The sequence below is a fragment of the Euprymna scolopes genome, chromosome 2 (assembly GCF_053919585.1).
Source record: "Euprymna scolopes isolate OS-2025 chromosome 2, ASM5391958v1, whole genome shotgun sequence".
In the NCBI taxonomy this organism is placed as follows: Eukaryota; Metazoa; Mollusca; class Cephalopoda; order Sepiida; family Sepiolidae; genus Euprymna; species Euprymna scolopes.
Genome location: NC_136483.1, coordinates 77,912,659 through 77,936,903, shown reverse-complemented (window position 1 = coordinate 77,936,903; position 24,245 = coordinate 77,912,659). Strand labels below are relative to the sequence as shown.

General features: G+C 35.5%; 1 protein-coding gene across 1 annotated transcript in view; it reads left to right on the top strand.

Moving 5' to 3' along the window:
• The window catches only part of LOC145292744 (protein disulfide-isomerase TMX3-like), a 252,942-nt gene that overhangs the window by 32,257 nt on the left and 196,440 nt on the right, over window positions 1-24,245 (top strand). Inside the window, exon 3 of the mRNA XM_080138781.1 lies at window positions 18,011-18,050. Coding sequence (XP_079994907.1) covers window positions 18,011-18,050 — 40 coding nt within the window. The remainder of the gene's footprint in view (window positions 1-18,010; window positions 18,051-24,245) is intronic.

The following is a 24,245-nucleotide window of genomic DNA, read 5'->3' as shown; positions in this document are numbered from 1 at the left end:
GCTTCCATTCGTTTTTAGAGAGGTCAGTTCAGTGTATAAAGAAATAATTTTGGGTTTTTCTTTCGATAAACAATGCTCTCTCAATATGTTTAATGCTTTGCAGCCGTCGTCCAGGGCTTCTCTCATTACCAGTGATAGACTTTGATCATCTAAACACTGTATTAATTCCGCAAAGACAGTTGCGTTCTTTTCAATGAAGTCTGGGTCGTTTCTGTTTTCAGGTTGTGTTTGTAGTACTTTGTGTAGCTTTTGGATTCGTAGATATCCCAGAAATTTAACTTGCCACAATTCGAATTTTGATTCGGATCCATCGAAATAAAGACGCACGCTGGGCCCATAACCTCTAGAAGTGTAAGCCATTTTGAGTTTCAGAACAGTTTCAGATGGTTCGCTGTTACACACAAGTTCTGGGAGGTGACTTGTTTGTAGTAGACAGTTCCACAGAACAAAATATTCTTACCGTGTCTAAACCCAGGAAAGAACATGTGAAATTGCTCCAGAAAAGGTTTAATATTTATGAAGCAATTCTGGTTTCTGATTGGTTGGTAGCAGAACGTGAATTAATTTGATTCGTCAGTTCTTAGCAGCATCGTTTATAAATAGAATCGTCCGACTGTGTGGGATCATACCCCATTATACACCCAAAATATTGCAACAATGTCATATACACATTTTGAATATGAGTAACAAAATCATTGTGTACGATTCTCATGTGCATTATAATTCCACAACTCCTCCAAAGTGTATGAATAATAGGATGATGTATAATTGTCAGGGAAATGTACATCATTGTATGTCATGATATATATGTGTGCATGTATAGGGCAGGAGGGGCATCAGGTGTAGTTTTGACAAATTTTGTGAAACAACTGTTGCCACATCTGTGGAGGAGCTGATCAGAGCACCCTTTCCTGCCTTGGCAGAGTAAAAAACCAGCTTCAAAATCTAGTAGGCAATATTCTTTTCTTTTCTCCTCCCTATTACCTATTTCTCCTAGAAGAGGTTGCAAATCTTTTTCTGTTCTATTGTTATTTTCATGGTAGGTGCTCGACTGAGCTTCAATTTATGATCCCATACCCCTTATAAAACATTCGCAACAAACACATGTTTAGCTACAACCACTGTCAATAATTTCCATTATTTTCTAACTGTACCTTAAACTAAACGAGAATTCCATGAGCAAAATTTCTTTCCTGGGACTGCTTCCAGTTGACTATAACATGGTTATTATAAAATCTAATGTAAACAAGTTCTTCTTGAGTTTAAAATTTCATAAACAATCGTAAAAATGAACAAACTTTAAACAAGGAACGCACATGTGTATTTGCTACACTTGTTATTGCCATTGAGCAATCAATAACACGGTTCAATTATTAAAGTCTTTTCTATATACGAGTTGGTCTTCATTCTTTGATCCTCGCTCCCCATGTGTATGAGGTCATTGATTTATATCTTTGGATTATCTAATGTTGTTAGATATTGGCAGGGTAATACCAAAGGTATGCTAGTCGATGATTGTTGTAATATTTGTGAAAATAGAATGTTATCATAGCAGAATTTACAGAGAAAATTGTTTAAGATGTTTTATGGAAAAGAATGTAGAACATAAACAATAATTAAAAATAGATTGACTTTTGACATAGTTCTATGTCGAGGTCATTTTAAAGTGATGTGGACTTTAGGTAGAGTCTTGAGAAAAGATATGATGATTTGATCAATCAAGAATCGGGAGTGAGAGAGAACAGATCGAGTCGGACAATGATAGCTCCTAGTAGAAGAATGTGTTAGTCTAGAACCAGCGACAGCTTTCCAATGGGGAAACATTGGTAATAAAAGTTGCTGAAAAGACAACTCGAGATTTGTTGATTCATTGGGATGAATCTTCTTTGCAGCTGTTCCCAAGGATTTGTCAAACAAGATCAGGGGTGGACCAGATATGTTTCTCCGATTTATCTGATGTTACGACTCCAGAGAACTGTTATTTGTCCTTTTTGTTACATGTTTACATGTCCATTGTTAAAATGTATCAGTTGTCATAAATTATATAACCACTAGACGATACACGGTTTAGACACAAATACATAATATATATACCCCCCTCCATGTTATACAGAATGAATATTACTTATCCGTTCTGGCATAGTTCTACAGAATTTATCACTATGTTGTCTCACTGGCCACCTGACACTCATTATCCGTAAGTAACATTACAAGTTGATTTTTCTTTTTAGATAATTGTTATTTTATCAACTTGCATGAAAAGAGATATGTAAAAGATGCTTAAAAACGTTTGAATTATGCAAATACCATCAGTAGTTAAAAAGTTATGAGAATTTTAAGTGTCAAAATTTAGGCTTTTTCATGGACCTTTTTCTTTAGAAAAAGTGGGCTAAATTACATTTCAAGAAATTCGATAATTTCGCCACCATTTATTTATTTTTCAAGCTATTCTCATGAAACTTGGCATTCTTATGTAAAATCGTGTGCTCTTTCTGATTATGCAGTCAAATCTGATGTATCTCTTTACCAGAAGCCATGAATTATAAATTCAGATGTACAAATTTCAATTTTTTTTAAACTGGTGCATGGTATCATACAGTGGGTGTCTATTTATGAACAAAACTAAGTATTATAGTAGTATTTAAATATAGCTTTATTGAGAATAGGCATCTTCCTGCCTCCTCATCAAAGGAGAGCTTAATCTTGGGTGTAGACATTGAATGCCTAAAGAGCATTCATGGCTGGGATTTACTACTCCCCTCAAAGAAAAAAGAATTGAGTTGATATGAATTAATCTCAGAAATAAATCAAAGAAAATTTTTCATATAGATTTTGGATTTTCTGTAAAAGATTGAAATTCACATAGTCAACCAGAACTTCTGCATTTTTGGACCAGTCCAATTTTCAATTTGTAAATCCTCTCTATCTGGCACAATATATACCCCTATTTTCTGAGATGCAATCATACTCTGCATGAATCCTCGATGTAACTTTCACAATACCAGGATACCAGAAATCCTGATAAGCAACAACTATATATTCACTATAACCACTAAACGATACACAGGTTAGACATACATACATAATATATATACCCCCCCCTCATGTTATTCAGAACGAATATTACGTATTTGTTCTGGCGTTGTTATGCAGAACTTATCACTGTGTTGTCTCACTGGCCACCTGACACTTATTAACCCTTATGCTTAAGAGGCCTTTGGGCTTTCATAAGTAATCACCCCGCACCCTCCTACTAAAGAAAACAAAAAAATGATTCAGGCAGTTTATTCTTTGCTTTAGTAATTTTGAGCAGTTTTATTAGAATACTAGCTAGCACACCCGGTGTTGCTCTTGAATGAATCAAAACCTCATGTGTATTCTTACTCCTGAACCTCATATTGCCATTTTTATTCGAGTTATAAATAAAATAAAATCAGATGGTTTCTTTGTGTATGGAAGTTTGGCATGAATGTATAGGTTACTCAAAATTATTTGATCTTCATATAGGGCTTTGTTTTTAATTGCATGTCTGGCCAGACAGACAAAGACACCGTATTTATATTATAGAAGTAGCAATAGGAACAATGCGAAGTTCTTACCTTGTGAGGTAAAGTAATCCCTACATGTGTCTAGTGTATAGGATGTTTAGCAAAAGAAAGAAGTCGCTCCTCATATTGCAATTTATAGGAAAGTGAATCTTATGGACGATGAAAATCTTGTGATGTAATGCACACTCATCTCTGCATCAATATAAGACACATCACCAAAGTAAGAATAGTTTCAGTTGGGACTTTGACAAGAGATCACATTGCCTACAGACAAAATTTCTTATAGATTGTGATTTGTACAGTTGACTTATTGCTGGTATTAGTTGTGATCTCATCTTCTCCAAATTGTTTTCTGAAAAAGACTTGACACATGGAGCTGCATGTTTAACTATAGCAGCAGTCTGCTACAAGAAGCTACACTTTACCGATATCATTACATTATAAAATAAAAATGTAATGGTAGTACCAAATGAAAAAAATGAGGATTGAGAGCTTGACTACTGAAGAATTTGTGTTTATTTTGCAATAATATAATTTTTTTTCTATGTGAAAACTGAAAATAAACAAATTATTTGCTATAAAACTTGAGGGACACACAAAAAAATCAAACATGTGAGTTGTGATTATTGGATTGCTAAGTGATTCCAATGAATAGCTTTTTAGTAATTGCTTCTATTTTTCTATTCACCAAACAAATTTTGTACGATGAACATTTTTATTATTAAAAGTAATTTTTATATTCTTATTTCTTGTAGAACAACGTTTTGTTATAAAATTACGCTTTTCTCGAATTTCTCTTTTACAAAACTCTGTTTATATTTTAGGTAGCATTTGTTACCTGATGATCCTTCTAATGTTTTGCTTCTTTGCATTTTTCTTGCATGCATGCCCATATATATACTTTCATTTTATTCCTTAGCTAAAACAATAACTTTTATACCCCAATATCGTATTAAATGTATGTCTAGTTTTTAGCAAAACACAAAGATGCTATCATCATCATCCAAAATGGCTTCTACCAAAGTCAGGGATCCTGCCACAAAATGAATAGAGAGAAGATTTTATCTGAAATTACATTTTATGATTCTAGATGAAGAGAGCATAAAAAAACGTATATTTATTGCATCTTTCTGTTTGGCAAAATTAGACATCTCAGTTTAACCTGGGGAAATCCAGTTCCCTTAAAAGGGAGCATGTTGAAGGCATGCAAAATTTTCGGTAGTTAAACCCATGGACGTTCCTTGATAATAGCGCCTTAAGTGATTGACAATAAAATAACCCCCTTTCTGAAGTAGGAGTTAATTCCTGGAAGTATACCATAATGTAAACCCAAGGCCCATGTTGAAAATTAAATGTAAGTAATGCGTGTATGTGTGTGTATATATATATATATATATATATATATACACACACACATACACGCATTACTTACATTTAATTTTGTATATAAAAAATGAGGATTGAGAAATGAGGATATATATATATATATATATATATATATATATATATATATATATATATAATGTTTCATTTTCAGTAGATGTGTGATAAAACCACGTGGTTCGCCACTTGACAACAAATGCCAACTCCAACACCGTTTCCATCATCTTCTTTTTCATCTTTTCTTCTCGCCATATTGTCATCCCTCACATTGGCAGCTGAATTCATAGAACTTGTGAACCCTGACATAAATACTCCTGACAAGCGGCAAAATCTCACCTTTTCACTGTTGAGGTCCCTAAATGTCAGAAAGCCTTCTACTCTAATAGTTTCTTCCCTCAAACTGCTAAACTTTGGAATTCCCTCCATTTTCTTCTTCTCTGACTGTACTAACCTACAGAAATTTAAATTTAATGTGAACAAATATCTTGCTGCTCAACTCCCCCACAGTCCCCTGTTAGGCATGATCCCAAAGAGTAGCCCCTGTGGCAGTGTATGCCTTGTTGGGGTAAAATAGCTATAAAATTTTTTTAAAAATCAGCTCATCCTTGGTGTTGCAGGCAGTTGCTATTTTTCTCAATTGATACACCTAAATATGGTGTTGCAATCAGATTAGGGGTCGAATGTTGGGACTGGTGCAGTCGCGGAAGTTCTTGGCCACTTCTGAATTTTCCAAGAGGTGTGGTATTAAATCGAGTCCTGCTGCTTTCTGTAGTCACACACAAGAGGGGAGACAGGTTTACTGCTGGTTGAAAAATATCCATTAAGTTTAGAGTGAGGACATGGCTACATTGAACTCTTCTTTTCTGTAATAAACAACCTGTGAGTTTTACTTGCTAACTTTGTGTATATATATCTGTTGGGTTATCCGTTTCTTCACTGCTTTAAGGGCTGTGGAAGCGAGAGTAATAGATGCCATATAAAATATGAGCAAAGAATGGGCAGAGGAGGCAAACAACATACAGTGAAAGAGGGTGAGAGAAATAGAAACTTCTTTTTCTGTGATAAACAACTTGTGAATTTTACTTGTTAACTATGTGTATATATCTATGGAGTTATCCGCTTCTTATTTGAAATGAGATCATTTATTGCGTAGGATTGAGATCTGTTACCAGTTTGGCTCAGGATCAAACGTTATATAAGTGTTCATTTAACGAGAAGTGAGAGACAGGGGATGTAACTGAGAACGATAAGTAGAGAATCTGTGTAAAATATACACATATTCAAATAGAGGGGAAAAAAAACCGAGGCATAATCAATTGGAGGAGTATGATACATTCTTGTCTAATGTTGAACCATTTTAGATGGTGTAGGAATGTCAGCATCAGAAGAAATTAGAAAAAAAAAAAAAGTGACCTGTTGGTTCACCCGTTGAATTCTGGTGAGATTGTTTGAATCCGGAAAAACTGAGTTTGTAAAGCTGGTTAAATAAAAAAATAAATAAAAAGGCAAAATTCCAAATTAGTCTCTTTCTGCTCATTATATATATATATATATATATATATATATATCTCCCTCTTTTTCTCTTTCCATCTATAACTAAGTATCCCAAACTAGCCTAGTTTAGGATGCAAAAACTGGTAAATAATGTTAAATTTCCCTTAACTTCAATTTGCAATATCTCATTTATTTTTTGGGTTATTTTGATTAAAGGTTTGATTTAAGTAAAATTTAATCTTTTTGCTTTATAGATATACTAGTCGGGGGTACCCGGCATTGCCTGGGTGTTTGGAGGTGTGTGTGTGTTAAAAAAAAAAAAGTAAAAGAAAAAAAAAGTTTTAGTAGGAAGGTAGGATTGAACCCCGAAGCCTTCACGCGAAGGTGGAAACGAAAGGGGGAAAAAAGCCAATCACCTAACCATCTCGGCCACAAGAGGAAGAGAAGAGAAATTGATAAGCTTGTTAAATTAAGGGTTAAAAAGTGAGTCAAGTCAAAGTGGTTTGATTGACAGGTGGCCGCTTAATGAGGTCATCACGGGAGCGTTACGATGACGTGGCAGTTTTTTATTTACTGTGGGGCAGCTTTTTGGGGTTTGTTTACTTTGTTTCAATGCAGGGCAGTTTTAGCTTCCATAAGATGATAGTGGGGGGGGGGAAACCAGCTCCCCATTAAAGGGGATTGTCCAAATTGAATAGCAATTGTCTGATATAAGGAGAAACTTCGCATTGATCAAAGCTGATTGCTTTTGTACGTTCCTGGCGATCAGACGACGATCGCACTGGAAACGATGTCTTAAGCTTCGTTTCGCTTTTATTATACGAAAAAGCCCAATCCACACACGTGGAATATTTAGCTTTTCAAACTCTGGCAAATTGAATAGACAGGCGACCCCCATTGTTAACTTGTAGATATTATCATTTAGACGTGAGATAAAAAGTTTTAAGGAGTGAGCCGACTGATCGCTTCTCGGAAAAAAGCCTTTCTCGGACATACACAAAAAGCGAACATACATACACACACACATTTTCGCTTTTATATATATAGATAATTCTTTTTCTTGTGTCTTTAATAGTTTTTTTTTTTTCCAAGTTACTTCAAGTTATGTCACTAATTTTGGTGAACACCGTTTTATTTTTTACACAAAAAAAAATGGTGTTTTTACAATTTTGGTGCGCACGATATTGTGAGTCTCTACAAATAAAAAATAGTACCATTTTAAAGAAAAAAGGTCCCTTATCAATATGGTGAGTTTAAAAAAGGGTTTTAAGTTGTTTTTCATAAAAAATCCAACTTGAAAACTTCAGTGAAAGAAATATGAAAGAAATTCAGTTTAAAAAATTCCGGAAATGGCACCGTTTTGTAGAGAAATATCTCCTTTTTAATAATCTGTTGGTGTCATATTACTACGCTCATAGATCAAGGAGCGCCACTAATAAAAGTGAGTGTACCTATACATCGAGATTTACAACTTAATGCCAAGTGATCGAAGTAAGAAGTATCATCGTGAAAATCAACTGTCAGCATGAACGAGCCGCACGACCGAACGAAAACGTAAACAAACAACTTGTTTTACTAATATCAAAGTTCTTAGGCGAGGTTTTTTTTATTTAAAAGTTATAGAAAGTTATTGTTTAAAATAATATTTTTAGTGCGTCAATACAAGAAATGAAAATTTACAATTTAAAAAATAATGTCAGCTTATTTTCTATATCTTCTTTCGAACTTTCATATGTTCTTTGCTCTATCTTTCGGTTGGATAAACTTCAGTATTGTTAAATTATATTTCGTTTGTGTTTAACCTAGTATGATAGCATCAAGGAAAGTCTCGAAGCCCTCTGTTTTTCCCTTTTCATTCTTAATAGGCAAGGGTATATGAGATTGACCTCATGCAAACTCTCACTGACTATGGAATCAACTATACAGACAGCTTCCTTTTTTGGCTAGGCGCAAAGTGTAGTATCTGTTCTGATGCTGCACTTCATGGTTTTTGTTCTCGGTTAGTGGAGAAGAAATCCTTCATGACTGAGACAATTTTTATTTTTGTTCCTATCCAGAGTGCCCCTTTTTGGAGCGCTGGATTTTCCTCACGTTAAAAACTGACCTTGTGTCTTACTCTGCCCTTGTGAGGAGGCAAGTAAATAGGAACTATACAGAATTCCAATCTTAATGGATCTATTGTATTTTAGATTTTGTGTCTGCATCACCAATGAAGGAGACAGGCTGTGTAGAAAGTGGAAAGAGAAATGTGATGACTACTGCCGTGATGCAGACTGTTCATCTTTTCACTTGCTGCTGCCGGCCTGTCACATCTGTTGCCACCATTTCTTCTTTCCTTAGGCTCCCTCTGTGCACAACTCTTGCTGCACACATCCCCTTCTTACTGCTCGGCAGTTTATGGCATGAATGCTTTAGTGCAACTTTCACGCAGTTGACACTGGATGCACTTCTCCTGTGATTTGTTGTTGCAATCTATTCCTGGAGTGCAAGTCGACATGCAGGTTTTTTTCCGTATGTAGCAGGCACCTTTGAAAACCCCCACCACTGTTGTTACTAAACCTACAGCTGTCTATACTCCAAGAAGAGTATCTTATAATAAAATAATTGCTTGAATTGGCAAATGTATGACATTATCATGTTGATGCACTGATTCTTGTTAGCTGGACATAGTTTAACAACATGGAGCCTGGTCAGGACCAGATGAGTAACCATTTGGGAATGCTAAGTCATCTTTCCATGATCAAAATTTATATGCAGCTGGAAACTGCATGTATCTCTCTTGCACTTAGTTCATCGGAGATATTTGTCAGGTAGTTTTTAAAATTCTATTTTATGAGTCTGATTGCTCCTATAATTACTCGAATTATGGAGATCTTCCTAAGATTCCAGTTTCTTTCATGCCGTACATAAGACCTTAGTATTTCATTAGCTTTTTCTTCCCATCTCTGTTTAACCCAGCATCATTGGGGGACACTAACTTCTAAGGTTGCTTCTTTCTCTTTGTCTCATATCACTCTGTCAAGTTTAATAGCTCCGTTTTCTAGGTACATAGCTGTGGGAATTACATAGTCATAGTGCTACAGGAATTGCATTATAATAAAAGTTTGTGGGTGTCTGTTTTTAAAATCACAGTCTACATTACAATTCCCTCTAAGTTTTTGCTTATTTTAGAATATTATGCTTTTTAAAATTTTGAATCAAGAAATAGCATCATAATATGCCATTGACCTAATTTATCTACTAGATTTTAATAACCTATGAGTCGTGATTCCTAGAGTAAATGATATGGCTAATTAACATATTGATTTATAATTATATAGGCTTACTAAAGGTACGAGTGTATGCATAGATTTTATGGGAAATAAATGCTGTTTAATTACATAAAGAGGATTCAGATGTGCCAAAAATAGAGACCTGAATAAAAAGTTTGTTTTTGAATTTTTGACATGAAGATTATTTGTATTATTTACACTACTTCTGTTCTCATCGTGAATGTTATTTTCACAATGTTTTTGTCACTGTAACTTCCGATCTTCTTCAGGTGTATCTTATCGAACTTTGGAATCTTTCTTTTAAATTCTAGAATCTTTTTGTCGAACTTTGGAATCTTTCTTTCAAATTCTAGAATCTTTTTATCGAACTTTGGAATCTTACTTTCAAATTCTAGGATCTTTTTGTCGAACTTTAGAATCTTTCTTTCAAATTCTAGAATCTTTTTGTCGAACTTGGGAATCTTCATGGAATTTCAAATCCATGGGAGTAGCATACTCTCATCCTGTCAGTAATGAATGGGTGAAAATCCTAAGTAATTCGCAATTGCATTTTTGAGTGCTACCCACACTGAGGACTCCAGAAGAGACCCAACTTACAACTGAATTTTATCAAATAATTTATCTATTATGCGGCAAGTCCTTGAACGGTAGTAATCCGAATAATCCAAATAAACATTTTTTTATGTCCAGATTCTATAGCCCTGATCACAATACTGAGTCTGCACAAGCAACATAGATATTATGTGATTCATTTTTCGATGAGTACCATGCTACTGATCAGGTGGGCTGCACCCTTGGAAGCTGTTTCTATTGCTGGAACGATTTTCTGTAGTTTTGCTGACAAATGTTCCTTTACTAGTTTTCCATGGTGATCTATCAATGGTACCAAGTACATAGGGAACAGGGTAAAAAAGTGATCAAGTATTTCTATCCGAAACTGTCTGTTCCGACCTATGATAATCATATGAGTAAATAGATTTTTGCCATTTTTTTACAATAGACAACAAACCAAAAAAGTGGTCAAGAAACAAATGTATAACAAATTTTACCAAAAGCAAGATAAGTTGCTCTTCTACCTATCTGGATAAGATTTTAATGTTTGAACTTATTTTAAAGCGTTTATTCAGTTTGAAATGCAAGTAATGCTGAGTCAAAATGACAACAAAGATGGCAGATATGAGGCTGTCGCCTTTGGGGTCTTGGGAATCGCTCGAAACTTGAAAATAAATAGAAACACTGGTAGTAATAGCATTTATTGGGTGGATTTCTATCAGTATTGTATTTTATTTTTGAGTTTTGAGTGATTCTCTATATTCTAAAAATGACAGTCGCATGTCCTCCATCTTTGTTGTCGTTAGGTGCTCAGCATTACTTGCGTTCTAAATTTATAAATGCTTTAAAATAAACACCAAAAACTTATACAGGTGGTTAGAAAAGTAACTTGCCTTTTGTAACATTATTTGTTATATATTTGTTTCTTAACCACTTTTTTGGTTTGTTGTATATAGTAAAAAAAAAAAAAATGCCCACAGATTTTTATCCGCTTGTGTCTTGAAATCCCTTCTCTATGATGTAAAAAAACTGTGTATACTCTGTGGAAAGCTCCCTTCTTGGGATGCTGTTTACACACCTTTCATGATGCTTTTTGTTATCGATGTCTGTAATGCTTGCATAAATGGCAAGGCTACTACAGAGAAGGTGGACTACCTCTACCGTGCTAGAAAATTACTTGCACCAGAGCGTATCCTGTATCTTTACTAACCCACTATTCGCCCATGCATAGAGTATAGTTGCCACATCTGGGAAGATGCATCTACCATCAGCCTCTTCCTCTTGGGCAGGGTCCAAAAAGAAGTCTCAGTCTAATTAATATCCTATCTAATACAATGAGCCTGACAAACAGCAAAATCCCACCACTTCACTCTGGAGGTCCCTAAATGCCGGAAAGTCTTTTACTCTAATAGTTTCTTCCCTTGGATTGCTGGACTTTGAAATTCCCTCTGTTTCCTGCTTTTGTGACTATATTGACATGCAGAAGTTTAAATGTAATGTAACCAGACATCTCGTTGTTCAACTCCCCATAGTCCCTCTGTTAGACGTGATTCTAAATGGTAGCCCTTATGTTCCAAGTGGTAATGTGCTTTGTTTGTGGAAGAAATAATTTTAAAAAAAAAAATGTGCGGTTACTGCATATATTCGTCAGAAAGATACTTCTGTGTTTACCGACCTGCGATTTCCACAGAGTTACATGGGTGAATCCAGCAGATGATGGGAATAACTGGAAATGGCCAATTGTAATGCAATGCGAGGAATGCTTAGGCTGATTTCAATGGTAGAAATAAGTAACCAATGAGGAAGCGATATCAAATGTTCTATCGAGCTTACTAAGATTGTAAGCAGACATTTTTTTATATATGAATTGGAAGAAAATTGAAGTAAATTATTAAGAAAGCCATAAAAAAAGAAATGAAAGAAGAAAGTGTTGCTAATGTATCTTTTGGTCAAAACTAAAAAATAAACAGTGAAATAAAACATTTATCCAATAAAAATTTTTTTCTTACAAGCAAAAAAATATTTCTTCATTAAACTTACGGTACGTTCCTGTTATCTTTTTTATGTTTATTGTATTTCCATGTTTTTCTGTTTATCGTTTTATCCTTTGTTCATAGCGGTTTAACAGTTAAGGAAGGCTCATTCGGCCGTTTTCAGTTATTCCCGTTATCTGCTGGGGACACCCGAGTAACTTTGTGGAAATCGTAGGTCAGTGTAAATGCAGAAGTACCAACAGAAGGTCATGATCCTATTTTTGTATTGTTCTTCATAGGTGTAACTTCATTTATGCTCAGATACAAGTAGCATTATAAATGAAGTAGAAACTTGAATGCAATGTGAACAAATATCTTGCTGTATAACTCTTCACTTAGAAATCTGGCTGCTCATTGAAGTAGTCCCCCATATCTTAGTTGCAATATGCCCTGCTTGAGATAAATCCAAATTTTTTGAAAAAAATGTACATTTTGTATAAGTTTGAAAATTCAAGATAGCTGACTCCTCAGTTATTTATATGGATACCTGGAAAACTTTTATTATTTCAAAATCTGCGTTCAGAAATAAAAACTACATCTCTTATGTAAAATACCTATTAACTTCTTTATATGAGCTGGCACCAAGTTTACATTCTACTATTGTAAATTCAATACCTTGTCTGTAACTGAATTTCTGGTAACCATTTTGAAAAATGATCTCCAGGATGCTATTACTGTATATCTGAACTTGGCAGCAACTAAATCTTCTTTATGCTCACTCAAGGGATATATTGAAATAGATCTTGGTTTGCTACCACATTGGTACTGATCAGCCTCCTTCAGCACAGACTATGTAGTCTAAATATAAAAAGAAGAAAAAAAACAACACTTTGTTTCTTTTGCTGTTTTTTTTTCTTTCTGACTTACATTTTTTTTTATAAAATCTGTTGCCACCATTTTGTTTCTCCGCATGAGTTTTGTAATTAATCATTTCTGTTTTCTGAAACTTTTGGTTGGTTAAAAAATAAAAAGGTAAATATGGAATAAAGCACCTTCCACCCACTCTCATCCTCACCATCCCAGATTCTAAACCATCTGACATTTACTACTGCTGCATAGAAACCAGAGATTTGATATGTTCAATCAGAATCCCCCCCCCCAAAAAAAAACACACACACACACACACACACACACACCAAATACTCTACTTTCCGCCCTACTTTTTTTGAAAATATGGATACAAGAATGGAATTGAGCAGAAGCTGCCAAAATCCTTAAGATTCTCAATTTGTGATTTGTCTTGTGGCGTTTTAGTTAATCGACTGATGTTACCAAACATTTTTTTCTAGAAAAGAAGTGTTGATGAGTCAACAATGTCACTACCCGGGTTGTTAATTCATTATCTAATTTTATATATTTACTAGCGGGGGGTACCCGGCGTTGCCCGGTGTTTGGAGGTGTGTGTGTGTGTGTGTGTGTGTGTGTTAAAAAAAAAGAAACGTTGGCCGGGTGTTTGGAGGTGTAAAAGAAAAAAAAAAAGTTTTAGTAGGAAGGTAGGATTGAACTCTGAAGCCTTGACGCGAAAGTGGAAACAAAAGGGAAAAAAAGCCAGACATCTAACCATCTCGGCCACGAGGGGAGAGGGATGATAAGCGTGTTAAGTTAAGGCTTATAAAGTGAAATATACAGGTGCGAGGAAGTGGCGTGATATTAACCTAATTTTGCGCTGTAAGCCAGTTACTGTTTTCCCCGCTTTTTGAAGATGCAGCGAGCTGATAAAAGTCAGGCAAATTAAATACACACAGGACCCCTGTTAAGTTGTAGATATTACGATTTAGACGCGATATAAAAAGTTTTAAGGAGCAAGCCGAGCGAAAAGGCCAACGAAAAAAGCCTTTTGCAGACATACAGAAAAAGCGAACATGCATACATACATACATACATACATACATACATACATACAAATATTTTCGCTTTTATATATATAGATAAAGAGAGCAACCTGACTATTCTGTTCTTTTCTTTTCTTTTTTTTTTTTTTAAAACCCAAACAAGACATAATGTCACTTAGAATGCAAAGGGCTACAATTTCGAATTGTGTCTAACAGGGGACTGTGGAGATTTGAGCAGCAAGATATCTGTTCACATTACATTTAAACTTTTGCAGGTTATTAGTCAGAAAAGAAGGAAAGAGGAAGGGAATTCTAAAGTTTAGCAACCTAAGAAAAGAAACCATTAGAGACCTTAACAGTGAAGGGGTGGGATTAGTCAGGGGTCTATTTATTGGACTCTGTCTAAAAGTGAGGAACTAGTGATAGCAAAAAAAAAAAAAAAAAAAAATTTTTTTTTTTTAATAATTTATAGAAATTAACAGTAAATAATTTATGAAATTCAACCATAACTGATAAATAATTCACCATTAAGAAAAAATATATCACAGAATGAATTACAAAATTACCAAAGCTCTGCAATTGATGATTTAGTAAGGTGAATTTTTTTTCTTTTTTTTTTTTTCTTTTTAAATAAATGGTATTCTTGTCAGTTACAGAATCAGTAACAAGCCCTAGACTGCAAGCAATTAAAATAGGTGTGTCTTAACAGATTTGTGTTTCAACTAATTGGCATGGAGACGAGTGGAACAATAGAGTACATCATATGAGATTTTCTCAAGAGCCTTAGTCTGTTAACGATGCCTCACACCAGAGAGCATTGTGAATTGAATTAACTTGACTTTATAAGCAATTCTTCATTGCCATAATTTGTGGAAATGCTTAAGCCTGATCGAGCTAGCAGAACATTCAATGAAACATCCTCATATTCGCATATATTGCACTTTAGAAAATGGACATTTTAATAATTAATTATTATTTGTTTTTATTTATTGAATATATTTTGTATACGGCATAATCATGTTGACACCTTGCCAGGTCACCAAAGTTAAGTAACGATGAGTCTGGCCAGTACCAAATGGGTGACAATTTTGGGATGCTAGGCACTCTGCGTTCTCTGCTTATCTCTTATTTCCAGTTGGCCTGAACTTATACACTTGCAACTGGAATTAAAACAGTGCCAACTAAGAAGAGGCATGTTTTGAGATTGCGCAACTCTCTTGCCACAAAAATTGCACACACAAGAACCCTTCAGTGGGTATCCAGTCTGTCAAAACTGAGCAAAGCCTTTTTTCTTTTTTTTTTTTTTTTTAAATTTTTATTTTAAATATTTTTTTAATTAAAAAAAAAAAAATAAGTGGTTCACTAAAGGGATTTTAGTGCACAAATTTTGAATATTACTCATCCGTTTAATCTTGTGGTGCTGGTACAGTTTTTGAACTGGACAAAAACTGACTAGGTGAGAGTTGGGTTATGGTTAGTTAAAGATTAGGTTAGAGCTAGGGTTTAAAAAAAAAACAGTCCGGTTTTTGTCCAGTTTAATAACTAGTTTTGTTTGGTGTCTTCTATGTTTGTCTCCATGAATATTGGATGCTGTTATAAAAGGATGACGTCATTGAAGTCCCCTGAAAGCTTCTTTTGATTTCACAAATGCTGAACTAACAAAAAGATGACATCAGTGTAGTATCTGTTCTGATGCTGCATTTCACTTTTTCTATTCTTGGTTAGTAGAGAAATCCTTTATGACTGAGACAGTTTTTATTTTTGTTCCTATCCAGAGTGCCCCTTTTTGGGGAGCTGGATTTTCTCCACATTAAAAACTGACCTTGTGTCGAACTTTGCCCTCATGAGGAGGCAAGTAAATAGGACCAAAAGGACGACATCATTCATTAATCCAGAACATAGAGAAGAGTCTAGTTGTTTTCCAAAATCAGTTTTAAAGAATAAAATTAAATCGTTGTACAGAACAATTACATTATCAATACAGTATTAACAAACTGATGAAATTCTTTATTTGAATTGTTCGGACTACTGTTTTTGTATCTTGGTTGTTATTCTCACAACGTTTCAGCTGATGTAACTTCCGATCACCTTCAGGTATAGTTTGACAATTACTCTTATTGGTGAATTGTGGAAAAGAATGTTTTTGTTCTTTTTTTCCAAAAAACCATGGTCGTTAGAATTCAAAATATCTGATGTTCTTATGAAATAGTATTCAGTTGCTCTTTCCATTTTCATCTTGCACTTGGAAAAGGTCAGAGGTTATATCAGTTGAAACATTGTGAGAATAACAATCAAAATGAGAACAGTAGTTCAAAAAATACAAATAATACATATTATCACTCCTCATCTCAAAAAATCAGAAACATAAATAAAATTCTGTTACAAATTTCAGTTGATAATTTGTCAAAAATGCGGTCTTAATTAAATTTATCCAATTTCATCTGAAAATATTTAGTGCTATTACTGTTCTTAATGAGTTGCCAATTTGTTTCAAAAATATGTAACAGCCATATCATGAAACATCTATTTTTTTCTTATGTATATATGTTTGAGTTTATATAGGCTTCTTCACATGATCGCTAAAGGAGCAGTGATAGGGTTTACTTATTGGCTGACCTACATAACCCTTAATAGAACAGGCGACCACAACCACATTGGCCAATCCGTGCATGTCTTATAAATTCTAATACTCCAGCTGGTAAATCCCATCCATACACTCAAAACAAACTGGAATTATATTACATTTGTACTATGATGCCTGCTCACCAAATAACTCAACTCGCATGTTTACTTTCCTGTATTTCTGTTCCAATTTAATAAATAAAAAAAAATTATGTTATTGTAGAGAAGGCATTGATGTTTTCCTTCCAGCTCTGGTGACTCTTTTCTTATGCGAGTCCGATATATATAGACACGGTTGAATTAGCAAAATGGCTGTCTCCTGTCAAAACTCTCAACAAATACCATCACTCTACGAATATATTGCTTCATTTGCAAAGAAATCCAATTAATCAATTAATTTTTTTTTTTAAATCTACCTAGACAGTAAGATTCCAAATTGAAGTGAAATATTAAAATAAAAGAAAGCCCACTTATGTGTACATAGTGTAATAAAGTATGGAAGTGATATGATGGCTACGTAATGCGAGTCTTAAAGATAAACTTAGATCTGATGACCTCAGAGGAAGATTAAATATCTACACTATAGGGAGATGTGTGCAGAATAGAAGATTTTTATGGTATAGCTATATTGAAAGAATGGATGAGAGTTCTTTGGTTAGTAGTAAATGCAGACCAATTAAGGTAGTAGGGTCAGTATGCAGGGAAGACTCTCCCATCCTAAAAAAAAAAAACAACAAAAAAACATGGGAGTAAATAATAAAAATGAACTTGAGAAAACACAATAAATATGGACCTAGCAAGTGATGATTGAATTTCGGCAACCTCATAACTCTCCCTTTCCTTTTAGTCCTTTTCATGACCCTTTTTGACCCTGAAGTAGTATTTTTGCTTAGTTTCTTATATCAAGAATAAAGAAATTTTTCAGATTTAAAAAAAAAAAAAAAAAAAAAATTAGTCACAAAAACAAACTTGTACCTTTTTTTAAAAAAATTTCATTGTACTCATTTGTACTTTGAAATAAGAAATAGTAATTTAACTGATTAACTTTCTAAGTGACCAACCAATGACATTATCTCTATTATGAAGATGTAAGGCCAGCATCTATAAAGAATTAAAAAAAAATAAACTCAAGCAAACAGAAGTGTTGCTTGTCAAATCTTCAATTTTAACATTTTGTTAAATGTTGAAAGAAAACGTTTTCCATTCCTGTCTCTTTAATTTTTTAATTTTTTTGTAAAAGTTCATTTTTAACTTTTTTCTTTTGTATTTTTCAGGTTTTTGGAACAAAGAAAACAGGGATTTTGGCTTGTTGAAGTAAGGAACATTAACTTTTGATATTTCATTGAATTAATTTTTTATATTTTTAAGTCATACTACACAAGAATGATCATATAATTCTGTTCGTTTGGTTTCACTTTTGATCACAGTCAATCCCCTTCTTGATTTACAAAGCATTTCTTCAGTAAAATAATTAAGAATATATATCTATAAAAGTGAACGTGTCTGTCTGTGTATGTGTGTGTTTGTGTACATTTCCCTACGTAATAACTCTGACAATTTTAAGTCTACAGACTCGAAATTTGATATACAGGTTACTGAGATTTGGGAAAATCTTTGTGATCGGTTTTTGGCCAGAAATTTGGCTATTAAGGGGTCAAAGCTCAACGATTTGACCTTGAGAACTCTACCAAACTCCTCCGACAATTTTGGGTCTAAACACTTGAAATTTTAGATAAAGGTTCCTTGGACATGGATCTAACTTAACTTTGCTCCCAAAACAATTTTAAGGGGTCATAATAGGGGGTCAAAGTTTAAAAAAATTAACGTTTTTTTTTTTTTGCTCAACATGCACCTCCAAAAACCCGGGCAACACCGGGCTGAAATGCTAGTATATCTATAAAAGTGAACGTGTCTGTGTGTGTCTGTCTATGTACATTTTCCTTCGCAATAACTCTGTTAATTTTCAGTCTACAGACTCAAAATTTGATATACAGGGTACTGAGATTTGGAAAAATCTATGTGATCGGTTTTCGGCCAGAAATTTGGCTATTAAGGGGTCAAAGCTCAACGATTTGACCTTGAGAACTCTACCAAACTCCTCCGACAATTGGGAGTCTAAACACTTGAAATTTTAGATATAGGTTCCTTAGACATGGATCTAATTTAATAACTTGATTTGAGCCCAAAACAATAAATGTTAAGGGATCATAATAGGGGTCAAATTTGACCTCTGCAGGCTCTACCAAATTGCTAAAGACAATTTCTGGTTTCCTTTTTTGTCCCTCAGTCCTCATGCAAATGAGTGATTTTTCTGATAAAGGGTGAAGAAAAAGCTGCTTTAAAGGTCGGTAGTACTTGGTGAACAGTAGTCTGAGATGTCGGAAATTTTCTGTCTCTATGTCTATCCTTGTGGCCATGTCACTAGTAAGAGTGCTGAAGATAAACGTTTCGTCTGGGCTGACGTTATCCGCCTGATATTCAGGGACCCGAACCTTGGATTAATCACTAAGGAGGCTGTTCTATCAGCAGGCGCAAAGTACTGGGACTGCTGTATTGCCATTTGGTGAATGGACTCTGGACCATGCAGTAGTCTCTGGTGGGGCCTCGATGCCATACTAGTGGGTAATTGTTACGACTTTACCTTTTCATGCGCTACAAAAAAAAAAAAAAAATTTCCTGTCTTTTTCTCTCTTACTTTCCCTCTCTGTACTGCTCTAACCAAGTATGCCGACCTGTTCCACAAATCCCAAAACCTCAACATGAAACATCTCCAGAAAAAAACTTGAATAAACCTAGAATGCCATCTTCCAACATAGACCCTTACTACCATGTCTCCTTCTCCAACATCAGGGGTCTACGTTCCAACATTTCAGAGGTTGAAACCCAATTACAGGAGATGACAGTGGACATATTCTTTCTAAGCGAAACTGGAATAGGGCCGACCACTTCCCTAGATGAGTTCATAATTAACGAATACTCTAACTTAACATCTAAATCTGACCCCCCAAGATCGCCATGGAATATGTGGCTACATTAAAGATGGCTTCCAATGTGGCAGGGATATCTATAGAGAAGAACCTAATTTACCTTATATGTGCTTCCGGGTTGCACTTGCTTACACCACTGCATTTATATTTGTCCTTTATCGGCCCCACAACAGCGGAGTTACTATCTTTAAGAGCATATCTGAGAAAATAGACCACATCCTGTCTGCACATCCCTCGGCTAACATCCACATCTGTGGTGACTTCAACGTCCATAACGTGGAATGGCTGACCCACTCAAATAAGACGGACGATGAGGGGAGGTTCTGTCATGATTTTGCCATTGCTTATGATCTCACTCAGATTATTCGCAAGCCCACCCGTGTGCCCGATACTACAGGTCAATATGCAAGCCTCCTACACCTTTTTCTCTCAACTTCCCCTGAGCTATGTTCATGTTCCGTTCTTTCTCCTCTAGGATCCTCTGACCACTCTGTCGTATCAGTTAAGATAAAAATGAAATGTAATAAGTTCCCAGACGTACCCCTCCACCGTACTGTATACCGATACTACATGGCTGACTGGGATAGCTTCCATACATTTATATCTGATCTACCTCTGCATTCCATGTTTAAAAAGGATGTGTCCTCTATAGTATCAGACCTCACCGAATGGTTAATTGTAGGCATAGACCGATTCATACCATCTAAAAAATTCCAACAAAAACCTACCAGCCAGCCATGGTTTTCCCCAGAATGTGCTGCTGCCATCACGCACAGAAATCACTTTTTCCATAGTTACCAATGTAATAGATACACTGAGACTAAAGCTGCTTTCAGGAACGCCGGCAACCACTGTAAAAGAGTAATAAAAAATGCAAGAGAGCTATATGTCCAGTCTGTTAAATCCAAAGTAGCTGATCAGCGGCTTGGTTCGCATCAGTTTTGGCAAATAACAAATAGGATCCTGAACAGAAGTGTGCGTTCTATCCCAACCATTATCAACGGACCAGAGGTTATCTTGTCAGCTTCAGACAAGGCCAAACTATTTGCCAAGAACTTTGCAGCTAATTCTACCCTATGCGACGAAGGCCATCAACTCCCCATATTTCCTCCTATAACACAGAACACGCGAGGTAACATACAAATATCTGTGCATGAGGTCACCAAGCTAATCAAGAACCTTGATTCCAGTAAAGCTACTGGTCCTGATGGCATCCCAATTATAGTGTTAAAAAAGCTTCAACCAGAACTTGCTCCCATACTTACGAAACTGTTTAAACATTGCCTTAAGGAGGAGTGCTTTCCAACACCCTGGAAAACCTCATCAGTATGCCCTGTATTTAAGAACAGATGTGATGTCATCTTCCTCTCAGTACAGACCAATAAGTCTCCTGTGTGTCATGAGTAAGCTGCTGGAATCCATATTAAATATAGAAATAGTCAACCACCTCAACAGAAATAACCTTCTTAGTGACACGCAATATGGTTTCCGTTCTGCAAGATCTACCGCAGATGTGCTAACGGTTTTATCTCATAGGATTAGTGAATCTCTTTACAAAGGCTTTCTTTCCAGGGCAATTGCTCTTGACATATCAAAGGCCTTCGACAAGGTATGGCATAAAGGCCTACTTCACAAGATCTTCAGCTACACAACTGGAAATATTCTATCATTAAATCATTTCTCTCTGATAGGCTCATAAGAGTAGTGGTTGATGGACAAAAATCAGAGGCCTGCAGTATTAATGCTGGAGTCCCTTAAGGGTCCATCCTGGGCCCAACTCTCTTCCTGATCTACATCAATGATCTCTCTAAACACATACTTAAACCATTCGTTGACATCTATGCTGATGACATGACCATCTACGGCAACACATCAAAGGCTGTAAATGACAAAGCTCTCTCTGATTCTCTCTCCTCTGATCTCGAACGAGTGGTTCAGTGGGGGAAGACGTGGCATCTAAAAGCAAACTCCTCTCTTTACATCATCAACGCTCTGATCCCCATCTGGCATCAATTGAACTGGATGGTTCTCATCGAGGAGAAGCCCCATGTTTTGACAAGCTTCTGGGCTTGACCTTCACTCCTGACCTGAAATGGAACACGTACATCAAGTCTGTTGCCAAGGTCGCTGGAAAGATGGTGGGATCCTTCTACCACTCCAGAAGATATCTCACTACTGATGCAATTCTCTATCTATATAAAAGCCAAGTACGTCCAAGGATGGAATACTGCTGCCATATCTGGGCAGGAGCTGCTAAAAACAGCCTATCCTGCCTTGACAGAGTACAAAATAGACTTTGTGGCTTAGTGGGGGATGCCCTTTTCTCTTCCCTGCAACCTCTTTCCCACAGAAGAGACGTTGCAAGCCTATCTTTGTTTTATCGTTATTTCCATGGCAGGTGCTTGTCTGAACTCCAATCTCTGGTCCCCCCTCGCCAATCTTTTACGATAAACACCCGTTTAGTTGAATCCACTGTCAAAAACTTTCCCCACTCTTTATCTATGCCTAAATCAAAACGTAGATTCCATGAACAAAGCTACTTTCTTAGAACTGTACGCCTGTGGAACTCTGTTCCGTCTGCCTGCTTCCCTCCTGACTACAACTTGGATGTCTTCAAGTCCAACATAAACAAATTCCTGATAAACCACCCCCTTAAGTAGACACTTTATTAAATATCCACACTAAAGTACTGTATTTACAATAACCCTTATCCCTGAGTGGCTTCCGGGCCTTGATAAGTGGTGACCACCTTGTAAAAAAACAAAAACATTTGAAATTTTACATAAAGTGTATTCAAAGATAGGGCAAGCTTTTTAATTGGTTTGGGTTGAAAATTTGAGCTACAAATATATAAATCTATGTATGTATGTTTGCATGTCTGCCTAAAACTTTCAACAGAGGCGATGGATTTTCAAAAGATCAGTATCGTTTTGAAGCTCGACCCTTCAGATGACAAATGCCGAAAAATTGGCTAAAAACATTTTCTTCACCCTCAACTGGGCACTTTTCTAGAGGGAGGGGTTGCTTTTTTCGCCGATATTTTCGAAAGTCATCCCCTCTTTTCGATCGTCTAGCCTTAATTTAAACCTACGTCACTTCCGGTTTACCGGTGGCTGTAATAGCAAAGACGTCACGTTTTTTTGCGGTATGGGTTCGAGCCTGCCTTTCTACTACCACTTTTTTTTTTTTTTCTCAACACACACCTCCAAATGCAGGGCACCCATGCTAGTATGTATATATATATATATATATATATATATATATATATATTATTATATAAAGAAAACTTTGTGAGTTCATTTCTTATAAACTCTACAATGGCTGGACCGATTTTTATGAAATTTCGCACAAATGTACTTTATGTATCTGGCAGTGTTCTTAGATAAGTTTTGGCATCCGTTGAAAGAAGGCATAGGCGATTTTTTACCCAAGTTAACACCTTATACAGCCTAAGATCACAAGTGCATTTGAAAGTTTTATTACCACACAGGCAGAAAGGCGTGACATATAAAATCAATAGTAGCTTCTTTAATATGACATGTGTGTATTTAAAATTAATGTTTTGTACAATGCACAACTGAACCATGATACACGACTTTTTCATTTTAAACTTAAATTCAAGTCATTATCACCACAGAAGCAGAAAGGCCAGGCATATAAAATTAACAGTAGGTTTTTTGATATGACAGGGTCATGTTCAACATGAATGTTTGTGTTTAGAATACAATTGAAACATGATGCTTAACTTTTGCATTTTAAACTTTAATTCAGGCCATTATATATAAAAATAATTTTATAAAATCAACAGTAGATTCTCTACAGTGCAATGTAGATTACAATATATTTTGGACTAAGTCACTGCGAGGAGGTATGTAAAGCTTCCTCCAGGTGCACAGCGATGGGTTCCCAACTAGAGCAGGTAATCAATCGATTTGATTGAAAAATATGAGATTTCACCGGTTTCGATGACAATAAAAGTGTGGAAGGGTGAAACATTAGTGATCATCATTCAATCCCGGGCAACGTCAGGTCTCTCTGCTAGTGTATGTATGCGTGTGTGTGTATATATATATATATATATATATATATATATATGTATAGTAAGTTATAAAATATGGCAAGAACATACACAGAATATTCTGTGTTTCATCCACGCTAGGATTCATCAGGCTTACTACCTAGCTCTACCTGCGTATTGAGCACTGTTGAAGTAAATACTTAAAGTTTATGCATAAATTTATACTTTCGTATATTAAATTATGTGATTAAATGAAGTAGTCATATATATATATGAATGCCAAATTGCAGAGTTAAGGTGACTTTGCAACTGGGTTTGATCCTCCAACTGGCAGTAATTATTTCTTACACTGAAGATTGCATAGACATGAAACCCTGTAGATAAAAATAATAAATATTTGAAATAAAAATAGCGTGCACAGAATTAACTTTGGTGCTAGCACTCAAACTTAGGGTTAGTGCATGCACCAGCTTTCGTTGAAGGTTAAGGGAATTTAGCACCGAA